Consider the following 27,641-nt stretch of genomic DNA (forward strand, 5'->3'; position numbering starts at 1 on the left):
ATTGGCCTTGAGTTTGACACGTGCTTTAGGGCACAAAAAGAGTAAGTAATCATCAAATGATCAGGAACTACTCAGTAGCTTCTCAGGAATATGTGTCACTTTACTTTAGGACACAAAAAAAACCATAACTAATCATTAGGTAATGAGGAACTACTCAGTAAGTACTCAGTAATATGTATCACTTTACTCAAAGGGACACAAAAAGTGTAAATAATCATGAGGTAATAAGGAACGACACGAAAAGAGAAAGTAATGTTTAAATAATTAGTTATTAATGAGTAGTTTGTGCTCTACACCAGCCGGTTCAGGATTAATCAGGAACCATTCATAAAGAAAGCGATCACTTCAGATATTCATGAACTCTAATCATTAACTTTCGTACTGATTGATGAATACAGGATCTCCCAGTCTGTTCTCTAGTCACTAGTCATTTTCTACTATATAGTCCTCCATGAGGAATTATGAACAACTCATCAATAATCAACTCATTCCAAAATCATTCCTCACGTTTTTTTTCATTAACTAATTATTAGCAACTCTATAAAATTTGATTAGGGCTTATTCATTAACTAACTTCTATGTACCTTATTCACCAATTCATTTGTTTTCTTGTGTAACTTTAGTCAAAATAAGTAAATAAATAAATAAAAATCCACATTATATTTTAGTCTGGAGTTTAAAAATGTGTCAGATTAGGTTGATCATGTTTTTGACGTTACTTTGTGACTGTGAGAATCACCCACATACACAATATAGACAGAGCCGGAGAAATTGGGGGTGGGGGGTGGGGGGGTCACATGGGGCCAATGGCTCATTCTCCCCTTGTAGGTTAATCTGGCCTTTGTCTACAGGTAAGTATAATTCAACATATAATACAATTTAATGTAATAAACTAAAGTAACTTTAAGTACTGTTGCAGAAATGCTACGTGTCACATTACTTACAGTTCCTTCCTGGAAACTTTCAAGAAGTTATGATGAAGTTATTAGGAGGACGGACTGCACATTTCAAATAAAATCTTCTAAACCAACCTTTCCCAAATTTAAGAATGCCACAGCCCAGTTTGAAATCTGTCCACCCAAACCTTTAATCACAACTCTGATCAGCACACCAGACTGATCGTACCAGTGACCAGATAAAAGATTGGTTCTGGTGTTAAGGTGACAGGTTTCCAAATACAACATAACACCTGTTAAACTAGACCAGATAAGTGAAGAACATCACTTAAATTAAATCCCATGGTTTTGTTTTATTAGTTCTTCAATTTAAAAAGGCTTTCTGGCAGTGTCTCAAACATCTGATAAAGGTTAACTCATGCATGAGAGGCAGAGGGCCGTGGCTTAGATGTCGGCATTTGGCAAGCTGGGATGAGAACGTGTTCAAAAAGCCTGAACTATCCCTTTAAGACATTTTCTTGGTCAAACTCCAAAGTCATTTCATACTGAACACTACGTCTTCAGGGTTGGTTTCTTCCATCTTTAGTCATTTATTGTGTGATGAGAACCACCATAAATCAACAAACAGGTTCATGGCAGTCATGGAGTCATAAAGACAAAAATTAGATCATCACTTGCATTCTTATTTGTTTAAAAATAACCTGCAGAGTCTTCAAGTCACCTGACTGTTTTCAAATGATCTATGAGATCACTTTCTTAATACATTAGTTAAATACAACCCAAATAAATTAAAAACAACAGTAACACAGTTCATCAGTATTGGTCTACTCCTCTGATATGATACAGCGGCTTAAATACAGTAGTATTAGTAAGTAACACTTTAGAATGAGGTTAGACAAATAAACTCAGTATTAAAGGAGAAATACATAACATATAACAGAGTCAGACTCTTTGCACTCGACCAATTCGACCTAACCAGAGTTGGTGTATGTTGAAAGAGTGGGCAGACTAACAAAGATGGTTCTGCTGAGTTTGCCATGTTTTTCTGTCCAGTTTGAATTAAGTGACTTAAATGAGCCAATTAAGCTCATCTTAGTTCGGTAAGAGGAGCTTGAATATGTTGGATTTACGACTGTATTTATTCCACTTAAAAAGGAAAATGAGTGTGACAATATTTCTAGACGCTTCCTAAGTTTATTTTGTTTATTGGACATAGTGAACGTGTGTGGTGAATTCACCGCTTGCACACATCTCCCAGCAGGAGGACGGGAAGGGGGATGAAGATATCGCCAAACACCCATTGATAGCCTGATGATGGTCGTCCGGAAAATTTTAAACATATCACCCAACTCTAATAGAGGCAGTACTGTCTGTTCTCTATGTAAAAAGGCCTTAAGGAAGTTAAGCTTAAGTTACTATGGTAGGTTTAGAAAAAGTGGTTACTTGACTAGTGGCATCACTTGCGCAAAACTTAAGCTCCTCAAAACTTTTTATAACTCTGTGTTTACTTTTCATCTTCTGGGTGAAATACCTCTGTCTGTTTGAGCCATCCATCCACTCCACCTCATATTCTGATTTTTCGCTCCTTATATGTCTGCTGTCGTACTGATTACGCCCACGAGAGGTAGCCACCTAACAATAAACGGAAGCATCAGTCGAAATAAGCTGCTTGCACGTTCGACCAGTGCTGTCAGTGTTACATATTTCTCCTTTAATGCCTGAATTAGTGTATAAAGTTAAATATTATGGCTGTTTATTCCCTAGTCATCACACTGCTGCTGTCCTCTACTGTCCAATCAACCTCCAGCTCCTGGTTGATTCAATCAGAGAGCAAACAGTGGGATAAAGTCACATCTTTAGATAAGATTCATTCATCTGTTCCCTGACTGTTAGTGTTTATTTGTTCAGCCCTATAATGAAGTGTTACCGCTTTATCAGGCACACACACACGCACACACACATGCTAAATTAGAACAGTTTTTCATGCATCATGCCATACTGTTGCTATGCCAGCTTCTGTCTGTCCCTTTGGCTCACGGGCAGACCGGCCGGTTTGAGGGAGGTGGGGATAGGCAGCTCGTGCAGGCTGTCCGGGAAGCTGGCGGGGCTCAGCTGCTTCAGGATAGTCTGCATAGCGATGAGGAGCAGCGGGGCTGGCCTCCTCCCCGCGAGGTACCTGTAGGTGTCCTCTCCCAGCAGCTGGCTCCAGGACTCTGACTCCTTGTCCAGAGCCGCCTTCAGTTTAAAGTGAACCTTGGGCATGAAGAGGAGCAGGTTGTCCAGACACTGCCTCCTCTCCAGGTGGCCTGATGCCTGCTTCGAGTCCCCGAGCTTCTCCAGGACCACGTCCAGCGGGGTCAGGCCGTTGTGGTCCAGGGCGAGCGGGGACGCTCCGTTCCCCAGCAGCATGAGGACGGCCTCTGGTCGCAGGAGCTCGCAGGCCAGATGTAGAGGGGTCCTGCCATCCTCCATGTGGAAACAGCTGGATCGCTCCGTGTAGGGGGGCGTGCTGGGGACCCGGTGAGTCTCCTGTAAGCAGGGTGGGGTCAGATTACCTTGAAATGTAGTCAGGACAGAAAACTATAACACCAATCACATGGCAAATTTTGTAATCAATGATGTAATGCATTGGATTATAAAAATGTAAAATAATCTGAATACTTTTGGATTTTTTCAAACATTCAAATGTTGAAAATATTCCACGTCACACTAAAAAAAACACAAATATCTCAAAACATTTTCAATGCAAATAAAATGTATTTTTTCTTGGTATTATTTTTTCTCCTGTCAGGTCCACCACAAGTGGAGCATTTCAGATGAATTTTTCACAAGTTAACATAAATTATCATTAGTTTCATAAGTAAATTTTAAAATGCCTATATTTTAAAGAAATAATCCCCAATTTCCTGTGGCATTAATGATGTTCTGAAGATCAAAAATGTAATCAAATAATCCTTGACAATGGAACTATAATCTAATTACACATTTTTGCACATGTAATCGGGGTTGATTACTTATTTTATACTTTTTATTTCAAAATCTATAATCTATATTTAGTAGCAGTGACAGTTCTGTGTATGTATTATAAGTATGTATGGACTTTACAGCAGATACTGTATGTACTGTATGTATTTCCTTCGGGAGAGTAAAGTATATCGTATCTTATCTTATCATGATATCTTAAGTCTTTACCAATTTCTGTTGAATTACTTTATTATTCTTCAGTCCATGATATACAGTCTGAGTTGTATTTTGAGCTGCTGCATGTGTGGTTGCATTTATGAATGTAGTATTTTCTATAAAATAAAAATGTTAATGTCTTTTTTTTCTAAATGTCAACGTCTTAATTAAATATTCTATAACATTCTTTGTAATCTGATTACATGTAATCTATTACTAGCCAAACCGTGCCTGTAGGATGAGGCCGAGGATGTATCGGCGGTCGTAGCGGACAGCCATGGCCAGGTGCGGGGCGGAGGACGGGCAGCAGCAGAAACGCTCCCCGGGCTTCGCTAACGCCTGCTCGGTGTAGCGGCTCAGCAGGTACTGGGCGTACGCCTGGTGGTCGTGGACTATCGCGTAGAGCAGCGCCTCCGACGGGCTGTAAATCCTCTGACCGACCTCCTCCTCCTGGTAGAAGGTCTCCATGGTCCGCATGTCCTCCAGCATCCAGACCGGCTTCAGGTCCCTCACGGCCCGGTAGAAGAGCAGCGAGAAGGACTTGCGGTGTCTGTCGAAGCTCCGAGCCCCAGAACTGACGGTTAAAGAGGCCATGGCGACAAAACAGAGCGGGGGAGCGTACTTAACGTAAGTGTGTCCTCAGCGGGCTTAGACCTTCAGAGTCCTTCACCGCTCCGGAGACATTACTATGAGAGCTGAGGACGTCCACACACACATTCTACCTGTTTAGCGACAAAATACTGAATAGAGACAGCAGCTGCAGCTCAGTGTGCACAGTCATCTGTACAGTGTCACAGTCACATCCCTCCACTGACAGCTGCGGGACTCCTCTCTGCAGTATACAGCTAGTGCGCATGCGCCCAGCACGCATACTTGAAATAGTCTCAGGAAACTTTATTGACAATCGGGATCAAAATATCTGAACAGTTGATAGTGTTTTTTATTTTACTTTATTATGTTTAGAACACTTTACAAATATCTTTAAACATACATAGGAAGATATTTCGATAAAAAAAGAAAAGAAATAAAGAAAACGGAAAAGAAAAGGAGGGAAAAAAGACAGGAAGAAAATATACACAGGGGTAGCATATGACAGATCATGGAAGCCCCTTTAAGTCATGAAACAAAAATACGAAATTGTGAGATTAAAAATGTGACTTTTTAGGTAACACTTTATCTAAAAGGGTGTGCAAGACTGTCATGACACTGTCATAACCACTGTTTGGCATAATATGCTGATAATAAAAATAATAATAATAGTAAAAAATAATAACTTTATTTATGTAGAGCCTTTAAGAAACAGAGTTTGAAAGACAAAGCAAAAGTGCAGGACACCCAGGAGGCAAAATAACAAGGTGAGGCCAACAAAATGAGGCCAAACAAAAGAAATACTGACAGAAACTGTTGTATGCTGTGTATGTTAAACTAGAGGAGAAGTGTTTTGTTTGTTGACCTATTCACCTTACCTTCTTGCAAATCTGGCCCTGTATTCCACATCACGTACTTTTTCTTTTTACTTTTAGTACATATTGCAGCTGCCCTTAAAATGTACCGTTTCATGCAGTATGCATACAACTGAGACGTACTACTTCCTCATAAGATGGTGCCTTGAGCTTTGACCATGTTGCTCACACGCCCACCACAAAGGATTGGGTCAGAATAGGCAGAAAAACATGCTGGCTTGCATACTTCAAAATGCGAGTGCCTGCAGTAGGACATCCTAGTATTTTCTGCGTACTGCATCTGACATTAGGGGCGTTTGAGGTGAGCCAGGCCTGCTCAGAATCGATCACCGGCGATTGCCACACAGTGTATGCATGTTATGCAATGAAGTTTTAATCTGTTAACACATATATATTTTGTGGCTGATAATAATAATACATTACTTCTCAAATGAATAGTTGCAAAGTGCTTTAAAAGGCAGATAAAAGAACAGAGGATCATGTAACAGTAGGGGGTTCTCTGCTTCAACTTTATCAGTCATCAAGAACTCACTTTATCTTTTCAGCCATGAACGTGGTCTGCAAACTACAGGTAGTCCACAGGTGATCTAACAGGATGTTAGTGTTTCTTCCTGCATATTCTCTGAAGTCTGCTGGAAACCGTTCAAGTTGTCTGCAGACTTTTCATCACCGTCTCCTGCTACAGCCGCCTGATCTCATCTACTTTCCTGACGCGGCACAAGTTCATCTCAAACGAGCCTATAATAAATCTTTTTCTGATATGCTAAACAGTATGGTAGTGGGGGTACTGGAGTGCACAGTGAGTCTCTGTAGAGGTCTTGATTAGTGGAATGAGATGCAGCTGGTGAAGCTCTGCTCCACCTCAGGCACAATCTGTTTACAATCAGCCAATCACACACTCACACACGGCAAGAGAGAGAGAGAGAGAGAGAGAGACTGCAGACTAGTCAGAAGAATTGCAAATAGCTGAGGTTTGTCGGTCAAAACTGTGAAATCAAAACTGTGTGAAGGGCCAAACCATGAGCCTGATATTAATTATCTATTGTTCATTTCAGAAACCAAGGACCAGATTGGACATATTCTTTAAATCCAGTGATATGTAGTGGAGGAAGCACTCAGATCATTTAATGAAGTCAATGTTCTTTTTGTCCTGCCAGGTACAATACAATACAGATGTATTTTCATGGGTTAACAGAGCATTACTTATCATGAAAAAAGGCAATTTAAAAATGCCCATCTTTTAAAGAAATAATCCAGAATTTCCTTCTGAAGATCAAAAATGTAATCAAGTGATCCTGACAATGTAACTGTAATCTAATTACACATTTTCTGCATTGTAATATGGGCTGATTACTTATTTTATCCTTGTTTTAAACTTTTTATTTCATTATTATCACTTTTATCTCATAATTTTGGTGTTTTAGTTAGTTAGTTTAGTTTTCTCATTGATGTCTATCTCATAATCATGACTTCATCTCATTATGACTTTTTATTTCATCATGACGGTTAAACTCAATCATGACAATTAAGCACCCTTTCAGAGTGTTACATTATGGAACCTTCAAGAGGGAGACTCTTATAGACATGTTTTTATCATGTGCAACAAGATTTGCATTCTTATAAGTACCATTCTCATACGTACATGATGACCTTGTGTAAACCCAGCATACCTTTGCACAACTTTACCTACCTAGAGTGTGTGGGGCCTTAAATCTGTAACAATGCATCATATTTTATAACTCGATTTAATATTTTTTTCTATTTAAAATCAAATTAGCTAATAACTATATCACATCAATAAATGTAGTGGAGTAAAAAGTGCAATATTTGTGGTGAAGTAGAAGTATAGTAGCATTATTGTAGCCTACATAAGTAAAGTATGATACCTCCAAACTGGACATAAGTAAATATCTTGAGTTAAAGGTACTTTACTTAATGTAATTTGACTTTCCTAGATCAAAATTGACAATTTGGCAGCCCTTGATCTGAAAACAAAGAAGTACCAGTGAAATCTGCAAATAAACATTACAGTACAATAGAACTATAATATGACATGTAATAGCAAATCATGAATTAAACTTATGAACACTTAAGTCTTGTTGATGAAGCCGGCTTATAACTTGTAAGAAACAATAGACATGTTCACGGTGGTAGTGTAAATACAGGTGTTACCAATGATCCTGTTTAAAGTCCTGTTCCATTTAGTGTAGCAGAGCCTTTCCAGCGAGACAACAGGCACAATAGCAGCCTCCTGACTCTGTCTGACCTGAATGGAACTGAGCCTTAATTAGTATCACTGACAACAGATGTGTTTGAGCTACTATTTCATGTGAAAATGGCTGCTGTGAAAAAGCTCTGTTGTGATCTTTCTTACTTCAAACAGGAGCAAGCAACCCTTCATCTAAAGTGAAAAAGTACCCATAAAATTGTGAAGGTTTTAGAGGATTTTATTGACCAGTGTAAAACTTCTCACCTAAAAATCTATATGAGCAAAATGAAAGACATACTGATTGATTTTAGCCAAAAAAAAAAAAAAACAGCAAATCCATCTCAGACTGTTATAACAGACAACACAGTTGAGATTTTAAGTACCTACAAATACCTCAGTACAATCACTGAAGACAAACTGCAGGGAGATAACTGTGTGTCTTCCACTCCAGAGCACAACAAAGACTGTTTTTACTGAGGAGGCTAAGCTGTTTTAAAGTGGACAAAACAGTTATGACACTGTTTTATAAACCTGTTATAACTCCTGTCATTTTGAAGGAAAATAAGTCCAAATTTTCTGATTTCACCTTTTCAAATGTGAATATTTTGTTTCTTTCATCCTCTCTGACAGTAAACTGAATATCTTAACATCATTTTGAACATTTTCAAATTTATATGTACAATAATTTTGCTGAATTGAAAATACAATGCTGCTGATACCTGACCTTTCCCAAAAGTGTCTGTATTTTCATTTTTAATATAAGTCACACAAAAGTCAAAGAAAATGTGATCTTTCAGTATTTTAGCCATCGGTGGTCATATTGACTGCTTGGACATTGCTGCTGTTTTATTGTAACTTAATGCACAACTGGAGATGCATCTTGGTTGCTTAGCAGCTGCCATCGTGTCTGTCAATAAAACTTCACAAGTGGTCTTGATTTCCAATTTTTCAACATTAAGATACAAATAATTAATTAGACTCAATTAAAAATAAAGTAGGGGAGACCAGGGACTGTTGTAACACTTTTGGTCTCAGCGCCTATAACTCACTGAATTTTTGTGTTAAATCTCAAATTTTGAAACAAAGTTCTCTTACAAATGGCAATGTTCCCAACTATTTTTTGGTTTCATTTTTGTACTCGTTTCCAGCCTTTCCCCATAGGCTGTGATTATTTTTTGTGATGGTTCTAGGTGGAATTTTTTTAAAATTATTGTCAGTGTTAAAATAACATGTTTATTATCTTAAAAAACAGTATTTCTCTGAGTAATTCTAGACGAATCTGACTGAAGTGGTTATTATCCTACAGAAAAATACAGCTGTGAAAATATGCAATCCTTACAGTTTACCACATGCGATGGCATGCATATTGATAAGTACACAAATAAATTTTAATTAATTTTCTGTCATGTTTTAAGGTGTTTTTACTGTTTATTTCATACGTTAACAATTCAGTGTTAGCCTGTTAAGCAGCTAGTGTGGCTTCTACCGCAGGCTGAGGCGATGTTGGACTAATGTTGTAATACTGAGGGACAGCCAAGAGAAACTGAGGGCATTAAACCTAATTTGAAGCCAACTAAACTAAACAACAAGAGCAGCAGGTCGTTTTGTTGTTGTACAGAACAGGTACAAGCTGGTTCTGTTCCGTGATCCTCGTTGTGTTAATTGACCTGTTAGACATGTCCTGGAGATAACGACGTAGCTACATGTGAAAAAAGAAAAGGTCAAACCACAGGAATTCATTTGCATCACTGCTGAGTAGCACCCAGCAGCTAGTTTCCCCGCCGGGCAGTGAGGTGAGATCCACAGATAAAGTTAAAGTTACTGCACCAACTGATTCATTTATCATGAATGTAGTAATTAGCAAAGCCAAAATAATGCTGGTAACACTGCATACTGCACTGTTGAGCCAACTTCAATAACTGCAGGGGAAATTACACCACCAGGACAGCTCAACTGTAAACTTAGTACAGTGCCTTTATAACTGCTGTATGCACAGTACATTTCTTCTATGTAATATATGCTGCAGTAGAATTGCTCTCTGGGGACAATAAATATATATTGAATTTAAATAAACTGAATTCTACTCATGTAGTCATTTAGAAAAACACTGTATTACTGTCTCTGTGGGCTGTTGATTTTACAGTTCAGTAATTAGGTACCTGTAGTGTGTGTGTGTGTGTGTGTGTGTGTGCAGCAATATAACTGCAAATAAGCAGTACAGTGCATTAGAAACTGCCATATGAAATTAGAATGAAATAAAAAAGTCAAATGCATGAACTTGTTGTGAGAGTCACTGACTAAACTGTCAATGCAACTGTAGTCTCACCTCCACGCTGGGACAGATTATAGAGAGAGGGCCCCTGGGTAAAGACAGATAAGAAGCCCCACCCCCGGACTATCCCCTCCCCCACCTCTCTATCAGCCTCGCTCTGCAGATTACCAGAGAGGCAAAGGCATGGGGGCATTCACAGTATCACTAAAAACACTTACTTTGTCTGTACTGAAGAAGGTTATCGACCTGGCCGACGGAGAAGCAGCGACGCCAGAACTCTCCAAAACTTTAAAGCCCCCGTGTGCAGGATTTGCTCATGAGCCGGTGGTGGCACCGAGAGCAGAAACCTTTGTCGTCGGGATCATTTGAAAGCTGCTGTAATCACATTAAGTCCCACACACTGCGGCTGTGAAGGAGTTCAGGCAGCTCAGGGACTGGTTTTTGTTGTGTTGGTCTCAGTGCCAACTTCAAGGTTCCTGCAGGAGACGGTCTAATGATGAGATGAAATGATGAGTTTCTTTTTTTTTCTTTTTCAAAGGCTTAGACAAAGAGAAGAAAGAAAAAAAAAACTTTTTGTTTGTTAGTTTGTTTCTTTTCAGGAGGGCTGCAGTGGTGGAAATGACTCACGGTGCCCTGAGGTATCCTTGTTATGATTTGGCAGCATACAAGCAAAATTGAACTGAATTAAATCTAAGTACAGTTTATTGTACTTTATTGTATACAGTATTTCCCAGTGGTGGAAGGAATACTGAAAATCTGTACTCAAGTACAATCACGCTGCTAAATTATTACTCAATTACAAGTAAAAGTACTGGTGATAAAAATGTATTTAAGTAAAAGTAAAAAGTATTAATCTCAAAAACTTCTCAGAGTATTAGTTACTTTTAATTGTTGATGTCACAGTCACCTCTCCAAATTAGGGCAGCAAATTTTGTGCATTTTCCAGAACCAATAGTTGAAAACACTAACAGTCGATAAATAATTTTTCATTTATAAGATATAAATCACATTTATTTCATAATTTTCACTTTTTTCTGTGTGTCATTTTTTCCGCTTATTTTAAGTCCAAGTTTAATTTTTTTTTACGCAAAAAATGGCCAGACAAAACAATGTCAAAATATGTATAATATCCACACAAATGTTTGCTGCTGCAGTGTTTTGTTTTGATTTTCAGTTGTATGTCTTTGTTTTCTTTGTCCCGTTTGTGATCAAATCACCTGATTGGCTACTTAAATGCAGACGAAAGGTTTGGATTTTAATTCAAATTGTACTCACTACTCAACTATGGGTTTAAAAGTAACTGAGTGGATTACATCTTGTACTGCATACCTAAGTACAAGTAAGTGCAGACTTGAAAATCTACTCATATAAGAACAAGTACCCCCCCCCCCCCCCCCCCCCCCAAAAAAAAAAAAAAAAAACAAAAAAACAAAAAAACCCATAATTACAGTAATTTGAGTATTTGTAATTAGTTACATTCATTTGATTCTACTCTATACTGCACTACATTTCAGAGGGAAACATACACAGTAGTACAGTAAAGTTACTTTGCAGATTACATACAAATGATATCATCACTTCTGATCTATATACAGCACTGGCCCAAAGTTTGGTCACACTTCTTATTCACTGTTTTAATTTTTTTTTGTTTTGTTTTGATAAGAAATTGTTCAGATTATACCAGCAGTGTGCAAAGCTGTCTCCAAAGCAAAAAAAAAAATCTAAAATATCAAAGAGTGAAAAACTTCTGCACACTTGTAGGTCAACAAGTGTGTAGGGGAAGACCACAAGTCAACAACAAACAGCAGAAAGATATACATTTTTATTTTGAACACACTGAAAAGAAAGTAAACACTAAAAACATCAAAAATAACAAAATGAAAACAAGCAGAAAATCTATCCAACAAGTTCACTGAAGAAATTCTCAAAAGCTGACATCCTTATCTCCTATTCTTATTTACACACACACATGCACACACACACACACACAAACACCCACCAATATAATACATATAATTCATATTTTGCCTTGTTCTCACGTTTTCCTTACTACATAATTCCAGATTTCATAGTTTTGATTTCTCCAGTATTAATGTACAATGGATACAAATAATAAAGATAAAGAAAAACAGTGAATGAATGAGAAGGTGTGTCCAAACTTTTTACTGGTACTGTATATAATTCTATCATAATATAAAATATGATACATGGCTACAGACTATAAGACCCAACGGTAGGTTTAGCTGCACCTCAACCAGCTGTGACATTTCTCTCAAAAAAGCAAAAAATCAGTTTTTGCATGAGAATATTCACAGTAGGCTGCAGCTCAGTATTATTATAATATAGGTGATTAGTTGGTTGATTATTTTCGTGATCAATAGTTGTTTGCCTGCTTACATGCAGACCAGCTCCATCATTCATATCATGTCTACATTTTTGCCTTCAATACATATTTATGAATGCAGGACATTTACTTCTACTGTAGCATTTTTTTGAGACTTCCACTACAAATACTTCTTTCACCAGTGTCTTTCTGTGCAGACATGTTCAGAGTTATCGGTAATATAAAATACCAAACCTACAAGACAAGAAAATCCATGAAAATAGTATTTCCAGCTTTAAGGAGAAAGATTTTCTCTATGTGCAGCACGTTCTCTCCACAGTGCATGAATGCATTCGACATTGGTGTTGTGTAGTAATCATCTTTGTCCACAGTGGGGCAGTAGAGGTCTACTGAATGTAGACTTGCACTGTGTTGTAGAGGTCTAAATGTTCTCCAAACAAGAGGGAGCACAGTGACTAATGAACCAAACATCTTCATCATGCTGCTGCAGTTTCAACATCACAACATGTCTGAGTGTGTCGAGGTTATTTGTGAAGGGAAAGACAGAGCAGTGCGAGGTGAGGAAGACAACAGAATGTATAACCCAGTTTTATATATGGAGTGTCTCTGTTACAAGTACCAGGCTGCAGCTTCCACTAACAGTTACATATGTCCTGAAATACAGGAAACAACAGAGACACAGGGAGACGTGGCCTGACTCTGCTGAATCCTCCACAGTTATATTTATTCACGTATCTCAATTATAACACAGTCAATTTATTTTATACTGTTTGCATTAATTTTAGAGTTGCAGGCTACTCCAGCTCTAAAAATGGGCCTGCTTGGGAGTAAACTGACAAGCCAGATGGTTTGTTACACAGAACCATCTGGGAAGTCATCCTCAGAAACTGTTTGGAAAAGGGCAGGCACTTGGCAGGTGATTGGATGAGCCATCTGTCAATCAGATCAAACCCTTGCAGAAGCCAGTTGGGAGAAAAGGGAAAACATCTTTTCCATGGAGAAATGACTTCAGTGTCATTCTTCGCTCTTCTTTTAATGAATATAAATACTCTCCAATTCTGATGTAACTGATGCTATCACAGTATTTATGCCAACTTCTTCAGGAGCCGCCATTGTTTGTTTGAGATGAGGTACTTCCAAGGATGTTTCTTGCTGTCATCACACCTAAAACCACGCCCATAGCTGCCAGTAGTCCCTCCTAAGACGCTGATTGGCTACACCACTTCTGGTGTGGACACAAACAGATAACTTGGAGCCGGGTAAGACTGATTCTCATAAATCCAGCTGTGTCACAAGGTAAGGTTGGGAGAGGTTTAATCAATCTGAGAAATATGTCCTATCCTGGTTCATGTAGGTTTTAAAGTCTCTTGCATTAATCCATGACTGAGAGCTTCTCAGGTTCATTAAACTTCATGCTGGAATTTCTGGTTTTGACAAACTAGCAGCAAATTGGAGTCTGACCAGTGGTGGATTTGTCTCCCAAGGGGCCTATATGGAAAATTAGGGGAACATGTTTACGTACTGTTCCAGTGTTCCAGGTCTTTATTTGTATTATAGTCTTTTGGAACTTGCTTAATTAAGGTAAGGTAAGGTACATAATTTAGTGAATTTTTATTTATTGTTTAATTATAAACATTATCTTTTATGCTACAATTTGTTATGCTGAAAGACTAAAGTACGCAAAAATGACCACAGTGAGAGTGAAAGAAATCTGATACCACAAACCTTGATAAGATGAGATCTTAGAGAAACGAGGGATAAGAGTTTAGACATAAGAAAGTTATGAACACAATAAAACCTATTAGAAAATAACAAAGTGTACAGAACATGTAAGAATAAATAATTGAAAATATGGTATTAAATTTTTACAAGTTTGTGGTATTAGTGCTTTTACTTAAGTAAAGGATCATAATATTTTATCCAGCTCTCCTCACCTGTCTGCAGATCAGCTGATCTCAGTGTGAGACTGAGTTCCAGTGTCACAATGTTCTCCACAGAAAGTTCATCATCTTCCTCTGCTTGTTGTTTTAAGATGTCAGGTTGATCAGGTCCAGCTTCTTTAACTCTGATCTTCTCTTGTAATGTTCTCCTCTCAAAACACCTTGTTTGTAGTAACTGATTGATGTCTCCATCGTAGCAGCTGATGCATTAAACAGCTCAAATTATCGAAACATGCTCAGTGCTGTATCAGTTATCAGATGTAGATGGAGCCACTTGCTCTCTGCTGCCACCCAGAGGTTGGTTGTGTGTAAATCAGTATCATTCAAATGAATGCTGAGGCTGCAGGTCATGTGCATCTCATCAAGCTCTTATCTCTTGTATTGAGAGGACTGAACTACACATGTACCACTTCTAATGACAGTCAGAGTGGGAAACACATGTAACTTAAGGCGTTTTGTTTACATTTTTACATTTTACTCACTAACTACAGAATGTTGTAGTTGCTCATGTAAATTTTTCAAGTCTTATTCAGTTATTCTAGGATGCAGGTAGAGGATGGATGGTGCCCTGGTTCCCAACCCGGGGTCCAGGCCCCCCTTGAGGGGGCGTCAGGAATCACAGGGGGTCCCCAAGACCTTTTTCTGCTCTGAGGTCCTCAAAACCAAATTTGTGCATGTCAACTAAAATCACAATTTCAGGGTTGGTGCACCTTTTCCAAAGTTGAATTTATGCACTTTTCAAATATTTTCAAGCTTTTCCAGCACATTACAGCTGTAGTAAATGACATATTTATGTCCAAAATGATTATTTCTCCTCTTTATAGCATTAAATCAGATGTTAATATACAGATGCAGGACAAATTAAAAGAAAACAAACTTTCATGTTTCAAATTGTGTTACTTGTTTGTAGAGTTGTGAATTTTGTACATTTTCCTTGAATGATAGTTGAAAATGCTAACAATTGAATAAATGATTACTCATCAATAATTAATATATTTTTTCTTTTTTTTCTCTTTTTTCATATTTAAATTTTGTATTTAAGCTCTTATTTAAGTTTAATTTTAAGTTTCCTTATCCAGTGAATGGCCTTGTGTCACAGCCCTGGCTGTATCACTAGTTCCTCTGTTTTTCCTTGTCCTCTGTTTCCCCTTCCCCCTGTCTGTCTCTGTGTGTCTGTGCTGTGGGCGTGGCGACTCCCTCGCTCTCCTGGTTTCCTGATTGCATCCATGTTACTCACCTGCTCCCTGCTGCTCACCTGAGATCCATCCAGTGATCAACCCTGCAGTATAAAACACCGGCTCTCCTCTCCAGTCCTCGTCAGATCGTTGTGTCTACCACAGTGGTACAGTTACGCTCAAGGCCGGTTACCTTGTTTTTGCTAGTGAAGTTTTTGTGGATTCTTACCCTGTTTTTTCCGCTGTCATATAATCACCACCTACCTGCCTGTCTGTCCGTCCTTCTGCCATACTTCCAGCCAGCCAAACCCCTCCAACCTTGTCTACTCCCCTGCCATCAGCCCGCTCCCCTCAGCCTCCTTCCCCTGGATTTTCCCCACTACAGCCACACCCTCTATTTAAAAATAAAACCCCTTTTTGTCACTCTGCTTTTTGAGTCTGTGTTCTGCGTTTGGGTTCTAATAGTGGATTGTAACACCTCGCCAGACAAAACAATGTCAAATGAGGGACAAGTTCTGAACTATCATTTCTAATCGATTATTAGTTAATACGTTTAATCTGTTAAATTCTTATTTGCCAATTAACCAATTAATGATTAATCGTTAACGTTCTATGTACATATGTGAGCGCGTTCTCTGGCTAGGGGGGCTCAGCTTTCCTTAGATACAAGTAGGGTGGGCTCCAAGGAAAAAGGTTGGGAACCGCTGTCCTAGAGCCATCTGTTGACCAGCCGTCACACCGGCGCTTTTGGCCACGCCGAGCCAAACCGTACCACACTGAATTGCATTTCCATCATTGCTTTCAGTGCGCTGAGCAGTACCAAGCCACACCCGAGGTGGACCTACTGTGGAGTGGGGCCAAAGTGAGCCCGACCCGCCTCCAAGCGGACTGCGGTGACATCTCAGCTAATTTGTGATGAGCCTCCTTTCTCCCCCTTGAACGAGTGAGTGATGTGACACTCAGCTCATGTGTGTCCAGGAGAGCAGAGAGAAGATGTTTCATAAAGTGTCTTTATGCTCAGCTCTCTTTACTTTTGTAGCTCCTAACAGAATCTTTATCTTTTGAAATGTAGTTTCTCTCCTCTGTTGCAGTTTGAACTTTCAGGTATCTGCATCGGTCTCGTGTTAAGTTACTGCCGATTTAAAGCGTTTAAATAACAAAACAACAGGGGACTTTTATTGTGAAGAGTTAAGGGAAACAGTGTGCTTATCCAAGAGATATGACTGGTTTATCCACCGATTTACAGCCACTCGACTCGAGCTTCCTCCAGCTGGTCTTCAGTTAAAAGACACACCTTCAAGCAGGCAGCCCTGTTGTTATAGAAATGCAAACCCGTCACATTGGGCTGACCGAGTCGAGCCAGGCCAGCTCTTTGCTCTTTGTCTGACATGCTCCTCCTGACTGCTAATGGAAAATATAAAGCTCTCATTCTAATGCAATTCTTATTTTCAGTTGATTATACACTAATGAAACCATAATATTATATTCTATTTCTGACATAATGTGTCAATAGAGCACCCTAAATATTACACACTGGTCCTTTAAATTCTCTGCAGGCTGGGTACAGAATCTCTTGAGTGTCTGTACTCAGTGTTTAATGGTAGAAAAACAGGGTTTTATTATAAAGATGGTACTAAAAGTGAGTCAAGTGCTCTGCTATTTTGCCCTTCATATATAAATGAGATGTGTAGGGCTGCATTCATTTCTAGAATTGACATTTCCAACTTAAACAAGTCTGAATGACGTCAGGTCAAGCATCACTTACCTTTTTCCTTTGTAATCTGATCACATATAATCTATTACACATGCAGTAATCTGTCCGCACGCAGGACGTCTGCCGTGTTGTCTGCAGCTCTCTTGATTTATTTATTTGTTCCCTCCTGGATCTCCCTCTGCAGCAGGACCTGGCCGTGAATCTTCCATATTTCAGCGTGACTGATCAGATTAGCTCGACTATTAAGATGGCTCTGATTAGAGCCGCAGCCTGTGATCACCTCTGGCTAAGCCTTTGATTGAATTTGCATTTGGTGGGTGGTCAGCGGCGTGTTTCAGCTGTGACCACGTCCCTTTTTATCCCCACTAATTACACCCCTCTATTCTGACCAATTGAATTAAATGTCAGGATGAGGCGGCTCAACGAGCACTTTGGCACGCTGTGGAATATACTGCAGATCTGTCTGGGGGTGCTGATTTCAATGCAAAGTGGCTGTTTAATTCTCCCGCCAATTAAGCGAGTGTGAAGGTCTGTCTGTGGGTACTGATCTGGGAGCAGTGTCTGTGTCTGTGATGACACAAGCACCATGTGAGCCCGCAGTATTTGCTGAGGTTACAGCCAGTAAATATTACAGCAGTATATTTGTTTTTTTCCTGCAAACATTCACTGCAAACACTCTGAAGGACCTTTTTATTTGGTCAAAAAAGAAGAGACGTATTAAAAATGTATTCCTCTGCTGTTTACAGTGGAGTGAGCTGACTGCAAGGCTGAGTACGGGGACAAAAATGTCTCCTGTCCTTGCGGGATGTAGGAGTTGTCACCGAGAAAACAACAGCATCATTGGTCAGTGGTTATGTTCAGAGAAAGATCATAGTCTGTTGTATTCTAACACATCAAATATATGCAAGACAGTGAAAAAAAATCTGTGCATTATATGACCATATATAACAACAGTATAGACCACAGAGTCATAACTGTCAGACACTACAGAGACTCTGATCCCAGGTGTGAAAATGCATTGGATTAAAATTAAGCAATCAGAAAAGGTTTGATGGTATTGAATATTTTTCTGTTGGAGCATATGCCTTTTATACATAAAATTGTATTTTTTTAGATATAAATATTAGCATATCATAATATAATAATACATGTTGTAAATAAATGATGATAATAACAATAATGTAAAGAATAACAGTAAAAGGTGTAATTTCTTTTTATATCATCAGAGGAAGATTTTTTTTTTTTTCTTTTTAATCATATTTGTCATTATACTGCTTTTTAAAGCTAAAGTGATCAGATAAAATTGAAGTTACTGCTTTTTGCTTTGGTTTGACCCAGTTATTTTTGGACAGACAGAATACAGTAACTTCCAAATGAGGGTCAAAGGGGGGACAGAACCACTGCAGGGGGGACACAGATGACCAGAGAAGAAATGTTTTATGTATTTTATGTTCTATTTTAATATCTGTACCCTTGTCGGTTGAATAGTTATGTTCATTTAGCATTTTCAAATATGTTTTTAAATTCCTTTATGTACTATTCTATCACAATTTAGCTTTATTTATTGTGGCTTGCTATTTACACACACACACACACACACACACACACACACACACACACACACACACACACACACACACACGCACACGCACACACGCACACGCACGCGCCTTAACTTATATGCCTTAACCACAGGGTTGGCAGTCATATCTATATTTTTGCAGCAGCAGTCATTTGTAATGTATATACTGTATGCATGAGTATGTATACATATGCTATACATGTATTCATGTCCATATGCGCACATTCATACGTGTACACACCCGCATGCACACATACTTGCACACATACATTATACATCAGTATACACAGACAATACACACATACATCAGATCAGAGCACTGACTCATCAGCTGCACAGCCATCTTTGCAGAGACACATAAAAAAATAAAAATAGAATTGTTGGACCAACTTTAAAAAAAAAATGGTAAGAACTGGTATCACACAAATGCATTACGTTTTTTACAAAAAAAAAGTGATGAACACAATTGCTTTAAGTCAGATGTACTTAATAATCTGTTTACTTTCAACTCAGTAGTTTGTATTTATACAACTTAAATTTAAAGTGTCCCATTTTTCAGCTCAATCTATCTTTATCCAAAGGTACAGGAACATAATTTTGGTTTCATTCAGTTATTCAACACAATTTAACTAATTTTATGTAGACTATTTTATATATGACATATTGTAATGCTTTATGTACATTACTGTATTTTTTAAATGGTTTGTTTTACATGCATGAGGTTATAATTTGTTTTGTGAGGTAGGGTGATAGGATGTCCCGACTTTTTATCCCTTGCCCCACGTCCCACATGCTGAGATAATGTCCAGCATTTTGATTGGCTCTAGTTTTCAAGTGTCAAACCACCGCAGGACGGACGCTTCTTTCAAATCTGGCTTTTATCCAGTGGCAGGGGAGGCTGTTACCGCAGGGCTGCGTTTGATGTCAGTCAATCTGTGGGTCAAGTACAGGCTAACCTGTCACTGTCGGTGACGTTGGGACACCTAATGGGGATAATTGGCGCTCACCGCAAAGTCATAAGCTATGCAGATTCTGTGGAGACATGAAGAGATGCTGCACATGTGAGCCCACAAGATGCGTCCCTCTGTATTTGCTTAGCATGGCTGATTGGGAAAGTTGAATTTAATTAAAACTTATTTGTTCATTTCAGCACCTGCTAAAGATCTAACCTGTAACTTTGCACAGTCAATCATTACAGCATTAAAGAGAAAATTTTAGCGGGATTGTGAACATCACACTCTGAAATCTGCCTGTGCAGCGGGATCAGCGTGTTCATAGTTTCTGGCGCTGAGGTTATGATTTGACTCAACACGTTGGAGGAAGTGTGTAAAAGCTGCTGTGAAACCTGCTCCAGCCTGCCTGGAGGAAGTGCTGCCTCACCTGCAGTAAAACATTTTATAACTTCTGGGTTTCAGTGGAGAGTTTTACTGTCCCATAACGCTCTAAATGTTGTTTTAACACACCGGTCGCTCACAGAGGGGCACAATCCTGTAGAAATGAGGAAATATTCAAAATGTTTCAGTGGAAAAGTATCAAATATCTGTTTATCAGCATAACATATTAAGTTTTACTCAAAAATAAAACCTGGATTAGTTTACAATAAAATGTAAATCTTCCATTCTTGAGAATTGGGGCAAATCATGTCTCACTTACTGGTTTCAAAAAGGCAGGAATACTCCTCAAGCACTGATAAACTTTATATTTTTTTGACAAACTCATTAAATAATATCACTATCAGATGTGTCTCAATCATAACACATCAAGTCTGTATCTTTGGTTTAATGTGTATTTTGATTAGCATTAAGAGAACTCTAAAAAAGAAAGAGAAACTTTAAAAAATAAAATGGCTGCTCACTACGACTGTGCTGTGAAATGAAAAAATATAGATTTTTCAGCATAACTGAAGTGTAAAACCCCCTCAAAATATGGTTTTGTCCCAGTTCTTAAGGATTATATGTGTTCATTCACAAGCTTTGCACACCGCCTGATAAAAACAACCTGCAAAAATGTGTTCAGACTGAATGTAAAGCAGATTCTCATTCCTGGAATCTGTGTTTGTTCACCGCAAACAGCCGATGAACCAACTATACAGGTGTCAGCTGTGGCAGTGTACACACCGGCTGTGTGCAGAGTGTGTCTGTGCTGTAATAACGTGACAGCCAGGAGAAGTCACATCTCACGATCCCCGCTTCCTGCAGTTATTTTCCACCAAATTCCTCGCTGTTTCCTCTGTTTCTGGAGAATGGAGTCAGAACCCGAGGAAGATTTTTGCTTCAGATGTCAGTCAGTTAACCAGATGGTTTTTTTACATGGAGCCATCTCGAAAGTCGTTCTTAGAAACTGTCTGGAAAAGGGCAAACACTTTCAAAAAAACACCTGGCAGGTAACTGGATGAACCATCTGTCTATCACTCCTAATATGAGCTAACTAACAACCAATCAGATCGCTTTCATGGACGCTTCACGCTGTCGTCACACCTAAAACCATGCCTGCAGCTGCCAGTAGTCCCTCCTAAGATGCTGATTGGCAGCAGACACAAGCAGATAACTTATGACAAGAAGACAAAATTTGTCCTTAACCAATATTTGGTCCCTGGAGTTATCTTTTACTAACTGATACATTTCTATTGCATGTATTTTGGGTAGTCATGGTACTGACAGGATAAAGTCTGTGCTACCATCGGCCAAAAGGGCAAGAAAGAGGAAGAAGAGGAGACACTCCAACAACATCATCAGATCAAACCAAACAACAGCCTCTGAACCTACAGACAGCAGCTGGTGGAGCTGTAACACTTGACAAACCATGTAATTCATAAAAGCGTTGTTGCTGCCGTGAATGGGACATTTGGGACAGCTGCTGGAGGAGTCAGAGTGAGTCAGCGATGCAGTGACTGAATCTATAGTACGTGTGATCTGAAAAGACTGTCTGATGAGCCAGATCACAGGTCCTGTCTGCGCCTGGCAGTAACATGCATCCTGGGTGATCTGATCACAAGCTGACGGCTTTGAGTTCTGGTGTGAACTCAGATTCTGATCTGACCTGATCGCTCCACTGTTTTTCAGCAATGTGTGCACAGTGTGTCCTGGGTCACACTGAAGGGCGGCCGACTCAACTGATGTCCCGTAAGCCCACGTGACGTTTGGGCTCTCTGACCTGCAGAACTGAAAGTGTGAACAAACTGTCTGTTTCAACTGATGTGCGCTGAACTAATAACCTCCCTTCAAAAACTGTGAGAGTAGCTGAGTGAGGAGCAACTTAAGAAACGGCTTACAGCAAATCCTGATTTATTCCTGCCTTTGGGTAAATTCAGCATTAAAGCAAAACATCAAGTTGTTTCCACAATTTCTCCTTATTTTGTTAGTACATTTAGACTTTTGGGATTCACCAGTGTTTTCTACTTTTGCTCCTGTCCTTGGTAAGAGAAAGTCAAGATACAAGAAGACACAAGAAAAAAATATTATTTATATATAATTATTTGTTATAATTATAATTAAAAATATCTCTCCATCCAAAGTATCCATGACAACACTTTTAAGTTAATTGCAACTTTAATAACTCAACTCTTACTTTTTATTCCACACAGGACTAAAACGCTGGTCTCCAGGATGAATGTGCTGTTTGTAACCCTAACCCTAACCCTAACCCACCCAACCTCTTTTCTTGCTCCTGTCACTTCTCCTTACCTCCACTAGGGGCCACCACCTAACAATAAACGGACACATCAGTCAGAATAAGCTGCTCGCACTTACAACCAACAGGCACATTTTTCTGGTGAGGAAATACACACGTTTCCCCTGGCCTGTAGTGTGATTTATCCATCTAGATTCTTTTTTTTTTTTTGGTTGTGAGTTGCAGAGTTTTGGAGATATCAGCCACAGAGATGTCTGCCTTCTCTCCATTATAATGACACTAAGTGGCACTTGCTTGTAGTGCTCAAAGCACCACAGCGTCTCCTTCCAAAAACCATACTTATGATAATCCACACACCTTGTTGTGAGAGGTTTAATGTTTCGGGTAAAAAGAAAGTAGTTCCAGTAAATTCTACTGCAAAAAGAAAATAGTTCCTGCATGAAACTTCTCACAACAAGATATGTGGGTTATCTTCATGAACCAGGTCATGATTTCTGGAAAGAGACGTTGCTGTTGAGTTTTTTAAATGCATTTTTTTGCCGCTTTGATCACCACAGGAGAGGAGAGAAGGAAAGGAGAGACCTGTCTTCGACTGATATGTCGAGAACTCTGCAGCAGTAGCATACGTAGATAAATAGCACTACAGGTCAGAGGAAAAATATGTACTTTTAAAATAACTGTGGTCTAGATTGCCATGAAATTAGCTGTGTATAATTCTGCTTTGTGTTTCCATGACTTGATCTATAGCACTGAGTGAAACCTTTAGTCCCTTTTGCTGAGCATCAAAATCATTAGCATGCTTGTTCTGCCTGATACTTCAGTTTTGTTTTGACCAGTGTGTCAATGCTTTAAGGTGGATTCTGTCTTGAGAGAAGCCACGAGCCTCTGTCCTGTTTTCCTCTCTCAGCACTCCCTGCACAGTCCCACAGAGACACACCTTTGGATCTCTGACCTGCCGCAGCAGTTATTTGCTGGCCAGGTATCAGTAAACCAAGTGGTGGTAAACAATACAGAGGAATCGGAACAAGATGTAACATACTGTTCTCCACTCAATGCCTGTTAAAAATAACTGTTTCTTTCTGCCTTGGTGTCCCACTGTGAATGTTTATCCCCTTAAAACTGTCTTCCTTTGAATTTCCTTTTAAGTGTATTTGTGGTTATTTTACACTGTCTGACAATATCTGACTGAATTTTTGTGAAGCTATGAGATGTTTAAACTGAGTCAACAAACATACATGAGTCCATGCTTTTATGTCTCCAACAGATGGAAATATTCTACTTGTGTGCATCATCTTAATTCCCCCAAACTCAGCCTGATAGATTTGGCATCTTTGGAAACTTTGGGACCTAGAATTTAAAATGAGGGCCTGTGGAACAGTGGGCCTCATGCAAGAACTTATTCTTATCTTAAATTTCTCGTTTGTACAATCGACGAACATGTCATGTCAGATTCAGCAAACGCTCGTAACTTAAGTGTAAATGATCCACCTGTGCATATGTGAGTGCACGTGCATTAGCATAAATAATGCCTCAATATCATATATGGCCATGTAATGTGTAATTCTGCATGTTTTATTTGCTGCAATGTCTCCTCTTCTCTCTTCCCAAAGTGTGTGTGTGTGAGTGTGTGTTCTCTCTCTCTCTCCTGAATGAGTGAGTGAATTGAAAACAGGCGGTGGCCTATTTGAACCATGGGCAGACCGCACTCTGTCTCCCCTTCGGCCTTTCCACCACAATGAAGTGCCAGCATGGTGTTATGGCTTGTTTCGTCTTTCACAAGATAGTTTGTACTCTGTAGAGTTTTGGAAGATCGTTGAGATTGTATGTATAGTACGTATAGTAAGTAAATGAAAACTTAAACCTTGTAAATGCCTGTAAATAACAGGGCAGTTTGGTAGGAGGGAGATTTTTTTTCTCCTCTTTCTTTATTTTTAGGAGGTAGACTAAAAATTTGTCATTTATTTACATTTTATTTTGTTTGGAGAAGTTAGGATAAATTCAGATTTTAATTTTCTTTGTTATGTTGGCCTGTTCTCCCTCACTGCTCAAACTGCTCAATTTGAACTTGGCTTACTTGGTGTTGCTGGCCTTTCTTGGCACAGGAAGACATGTTGCGTCAAGGGTTCCCCAAGACAGGGGCATAACAGTCCCACTTCCTGCCCCATATGCCAGGAAGTGTTCATTCATGAAAATGGCATCAAAATGTAAAAAGACGAACTTTCATGAGTTCAGAATTTGACATCTCGCTTTCAGAAATCCATGAAGGAAAAACTATCATTTTAACAGCATCGGCAGTGGAATTAAGAGACCTGCTACAACAAAGAAGCTGGAAAAATGAGCGATGTGAATGGTACCTGAGGGTTGGACTGTCACTGACATGAAGAAGAAACGTCTCGATCTGAAAACAGTTTCAAAGAAAAAAGTCTCAATGGCTGCAGTATTAGGAGGGGGTGAAGGGGAGAGTTTCTGTCACAGTGAGAGACCGGATTGATCACATTGTCTCCATGATGAGAAAGAGCACTGTCACGTCAAGGAAACATTCTGGATATGTTCCACCTTCTGTTATGACTGATGCTGTTCTGTCACTCGTTCTGTCACAGCTGGAGTACTGCCCAATTATCTGGTCAAGTGCTCCTCAAAAACACCTTAAAAAGCTTCAAATTGCACAGAACAGGGCAGCCACGATAGTTCTTCATTTGTTCTGTCCGTGCCAGTGTGTGTGTGTGATGCATAATGGACTATCTTGGCTGAGTGTGGAGGCTGAAATTAAAATCTAGTCTTTTGTTACTCATGCATACTGTCATCTTGAAAAAAGCTCCTCAGTTCTTTGGTGATAAACCAGGACATAGTGTTTTTTTGTCGTGGGTATGTGACTAGCAGCACCAAGTCCATGAACAAATCATATGCCATGAGAACTGTTCTTTATAGAGGTTCTTCTGCTTGCTTGTTGATTAAGCTAACAGTGAAGATCGCCTCTGTACAGACTTTTGTAAAGTGAATAGTCTGACAAAACCTGGCTGTTACCGTCTTCCCAGGATGGAAGATTGTGTGGATCATGTTGGGGGTGCCAGATTTGTGGCAAAGTTGGACTTGCTGAAAGGTTATCGGGAGGTCCCTTTGACTGAACGTACAAAGGCGGTTTCTGCTTTTGTTACAACCGATGACTAATGCGCCAGCCACCTTTCAGCACTTGATGAATGGTTTTCGGTCGGGTCTGTCATTTTGTGAAGCGTATCTGGATGATTTGGTTGTCTGTTCTGGGTCATGGTCTGAGCACATGGGGCATTTGGGTACAGTGTTTTGTCGCTTGGAAGAGGCAGGTTTGACGGTGAACTAATTGTGACTTTGGGCAGGCCACAGTGATGCATCTTGGGAAAGTAGTGGGGGGAGGTTGGGTTCGTCCTGTGCAAGCAAAAGTGGAGTGCATTGAAGCTTTTCCTGTTTCAACCAACCAAACAGAGCTTCGCTGTTATCTTGCGATGGTTATTATAGGGGCTTTTGCAGAAATTACTCTGCCGTGGCCTCACCTTTAACTGATCTGTTGAGTCCGAAGGTGAGCTTTAATTGGTCCAATGCCTGCCAGGCTGCATTTGAGCAGACAAAAAGTCTCTTAGTGAATGCACCTGTTCTTGTGGTGCCCTGGTTTGATCAGCCCTTTAAGCTGGCTGTGGACAGGGGCGATACTGGCATTGGCGGCGTTCTTCTGCAGGAAGGTTCAGATGGGGGTTGAGCATCCAGTTTCTTAATTTTCTAAGAAACTAGACATCCATCAGAAATGGTACTCAACCACTGAAAAGGAGGCTGTAGCACTCGTCATGGGTCTGGAGCATTTCGAGGTTTATGCCGACTCTGCTATCGCTCTGCTATTGGCTGTAATTGTTTATACCGATCACACACGCTCGGTTTTCTGCATAGGGTGCGAAACGAAAAATGATGTTTGATGAATTGGAGTTTGCGGTTACAGGTCTTCAATGTGGAAGCCAGACATATTCGTGGCAGGGCTAATATTCTCGTGGACACATTGTCGTGCCTGTAAACAGTTGTTCCTGAACAATGCATCCTGAAAAGACTGTAAGTTCTTTTCTTGTTTAACTGTTTTTTCCTAGCATGCATTGTTCAGTAACTTAGGGTGGGGGAGTTACATTGCTGCCCCCTCTTGCTGATCAGCTTGATCCCGTCTCACTCTGTCTCTGCCTCCTTCCCAACAGGTGTGGCTGCTCAGTAATTGAAGCACCTATAAAGAGGGGGAGGGGACTGGTAGCAGCAGTGGGTTTGGTAGTGGTTGTCGTGTGACCCCCCTGTAGTTACTTTTGGTTTTCTTTCTGCTTTGTTTCTCCTGGTGGATCCAGTAGTTCAGTTTTCATGGCTTTATTTTTATTGTTTAAGCTGTAGTTTGGTTATGTCAGGGTAGAGGGGAGAACCCTGTCCTGCCGGCCCCACGAGGGCTGGACAGTGGTGGCTCCCCTTCTTTTGTTCTTTTTGGCTCGCCCACCAGTATTTAGCTAGTTTGGGAGGGGATTTAATTTAGGTTAGGTTTTCTTAGGATTTTGGTCTTTGAGATGGTCACATTGCTTTTCTATCCTTTTTAATAAAAAAACGTGGTTCCTTCAACTCTTGGCTTGTTTGATTGTGTTCACTCTCTTTGGTATGAGCTAATTTAGGGGATTGTAATAGACAGGAAGACTAGCAAGCACTAAGTGGAAGCTGATAGGGATCTGAATAAAGAATAACTAATAAATAATAAAGAATAAGTGTGGATATTCACATGGATAGAGACTTCATAAACATGCATGTGAAGATATACAGAAATACACCTGACAGTAGATATGAATACATTGTTAAATTAATGATAAGAGGGTTAATGTGTAATTTTACAATCATGTTATAGTCTGAATTTTCTTTCAGACATTATCCTGTTTGACTGCGTTTCAAAGTACAAGAAAATTAAGAAACAAAATCTGTTTGTATATGAGTGATTCTTGCATGAGGCCCAGTGTTTGGCTGCACAGTGTGAATTTGACTCTGGGCTGCATGGGAGCGAAACACATAACGTGATATCATACCTTAAGGTGACCCTGATAAAAGCTGGAACATGCAAACAGGCTGCAGGGTCACAAACCAGCCTGTAACGGAGCCATTTCACCTTTGCCTCACACCAAAGAAGCTGTGAGAAGCAGCTTGAGGATTACGCGAGTCCCCTGGCACAACCTGCTCCGCTCGTCATATCATTTCACAG

General features: G+C 39.6%; 1 protein-coding gene across 1 annotated transcript; it reads right to left on the minus strand.

Moving 5' to 3' along the window:
• Nucleotides 1-2,586: 2,586 nt before the first annotated feature.
• Nucleotides 2,587-4,787, minus strand: LOC146313911 (ankyrin repeat domain-containing protein 9). Its single transcript, XM_084738095.1, has 2 exons — nucleotides 4,308-4,787; nucleotides 2,587-3,425 (listed from the first exon to the last, which is right to left on the minus strand). The coding sequence occupies exons 1-2, from the start codon at nucleotides 4,668-4,670 to the stop codon at nucleotides 2,901-2,903; spliced, it is 888 nt and encodes a 295-aa protein (XP_084594221.1). The 5' UTR covers nucleotides 4,671-4,787; the 3' UTR covers nucleotides 2,587-2,900.
• Between the last annotated feature and the right edge of the window lie 22,854 nt (nucleotides 4,788-27,641).

Source organism: Lutjanus erythropterus, chromosome 15 (genome assembly GCF_056507025.1).
Source record: "Lutjanus erythropterus isolate fLutEry1 chromosome 15, fLutEry1.hap2, whole genome shotgun sequence".
Taxonomy (NCBI): domain Eukaryota; kingdom Metazoa; phylum Chordata; class Actinopteri; order Lutjaniformes; family Lutjanidae; genus Lutjanus; species Lutjanus erythropterus.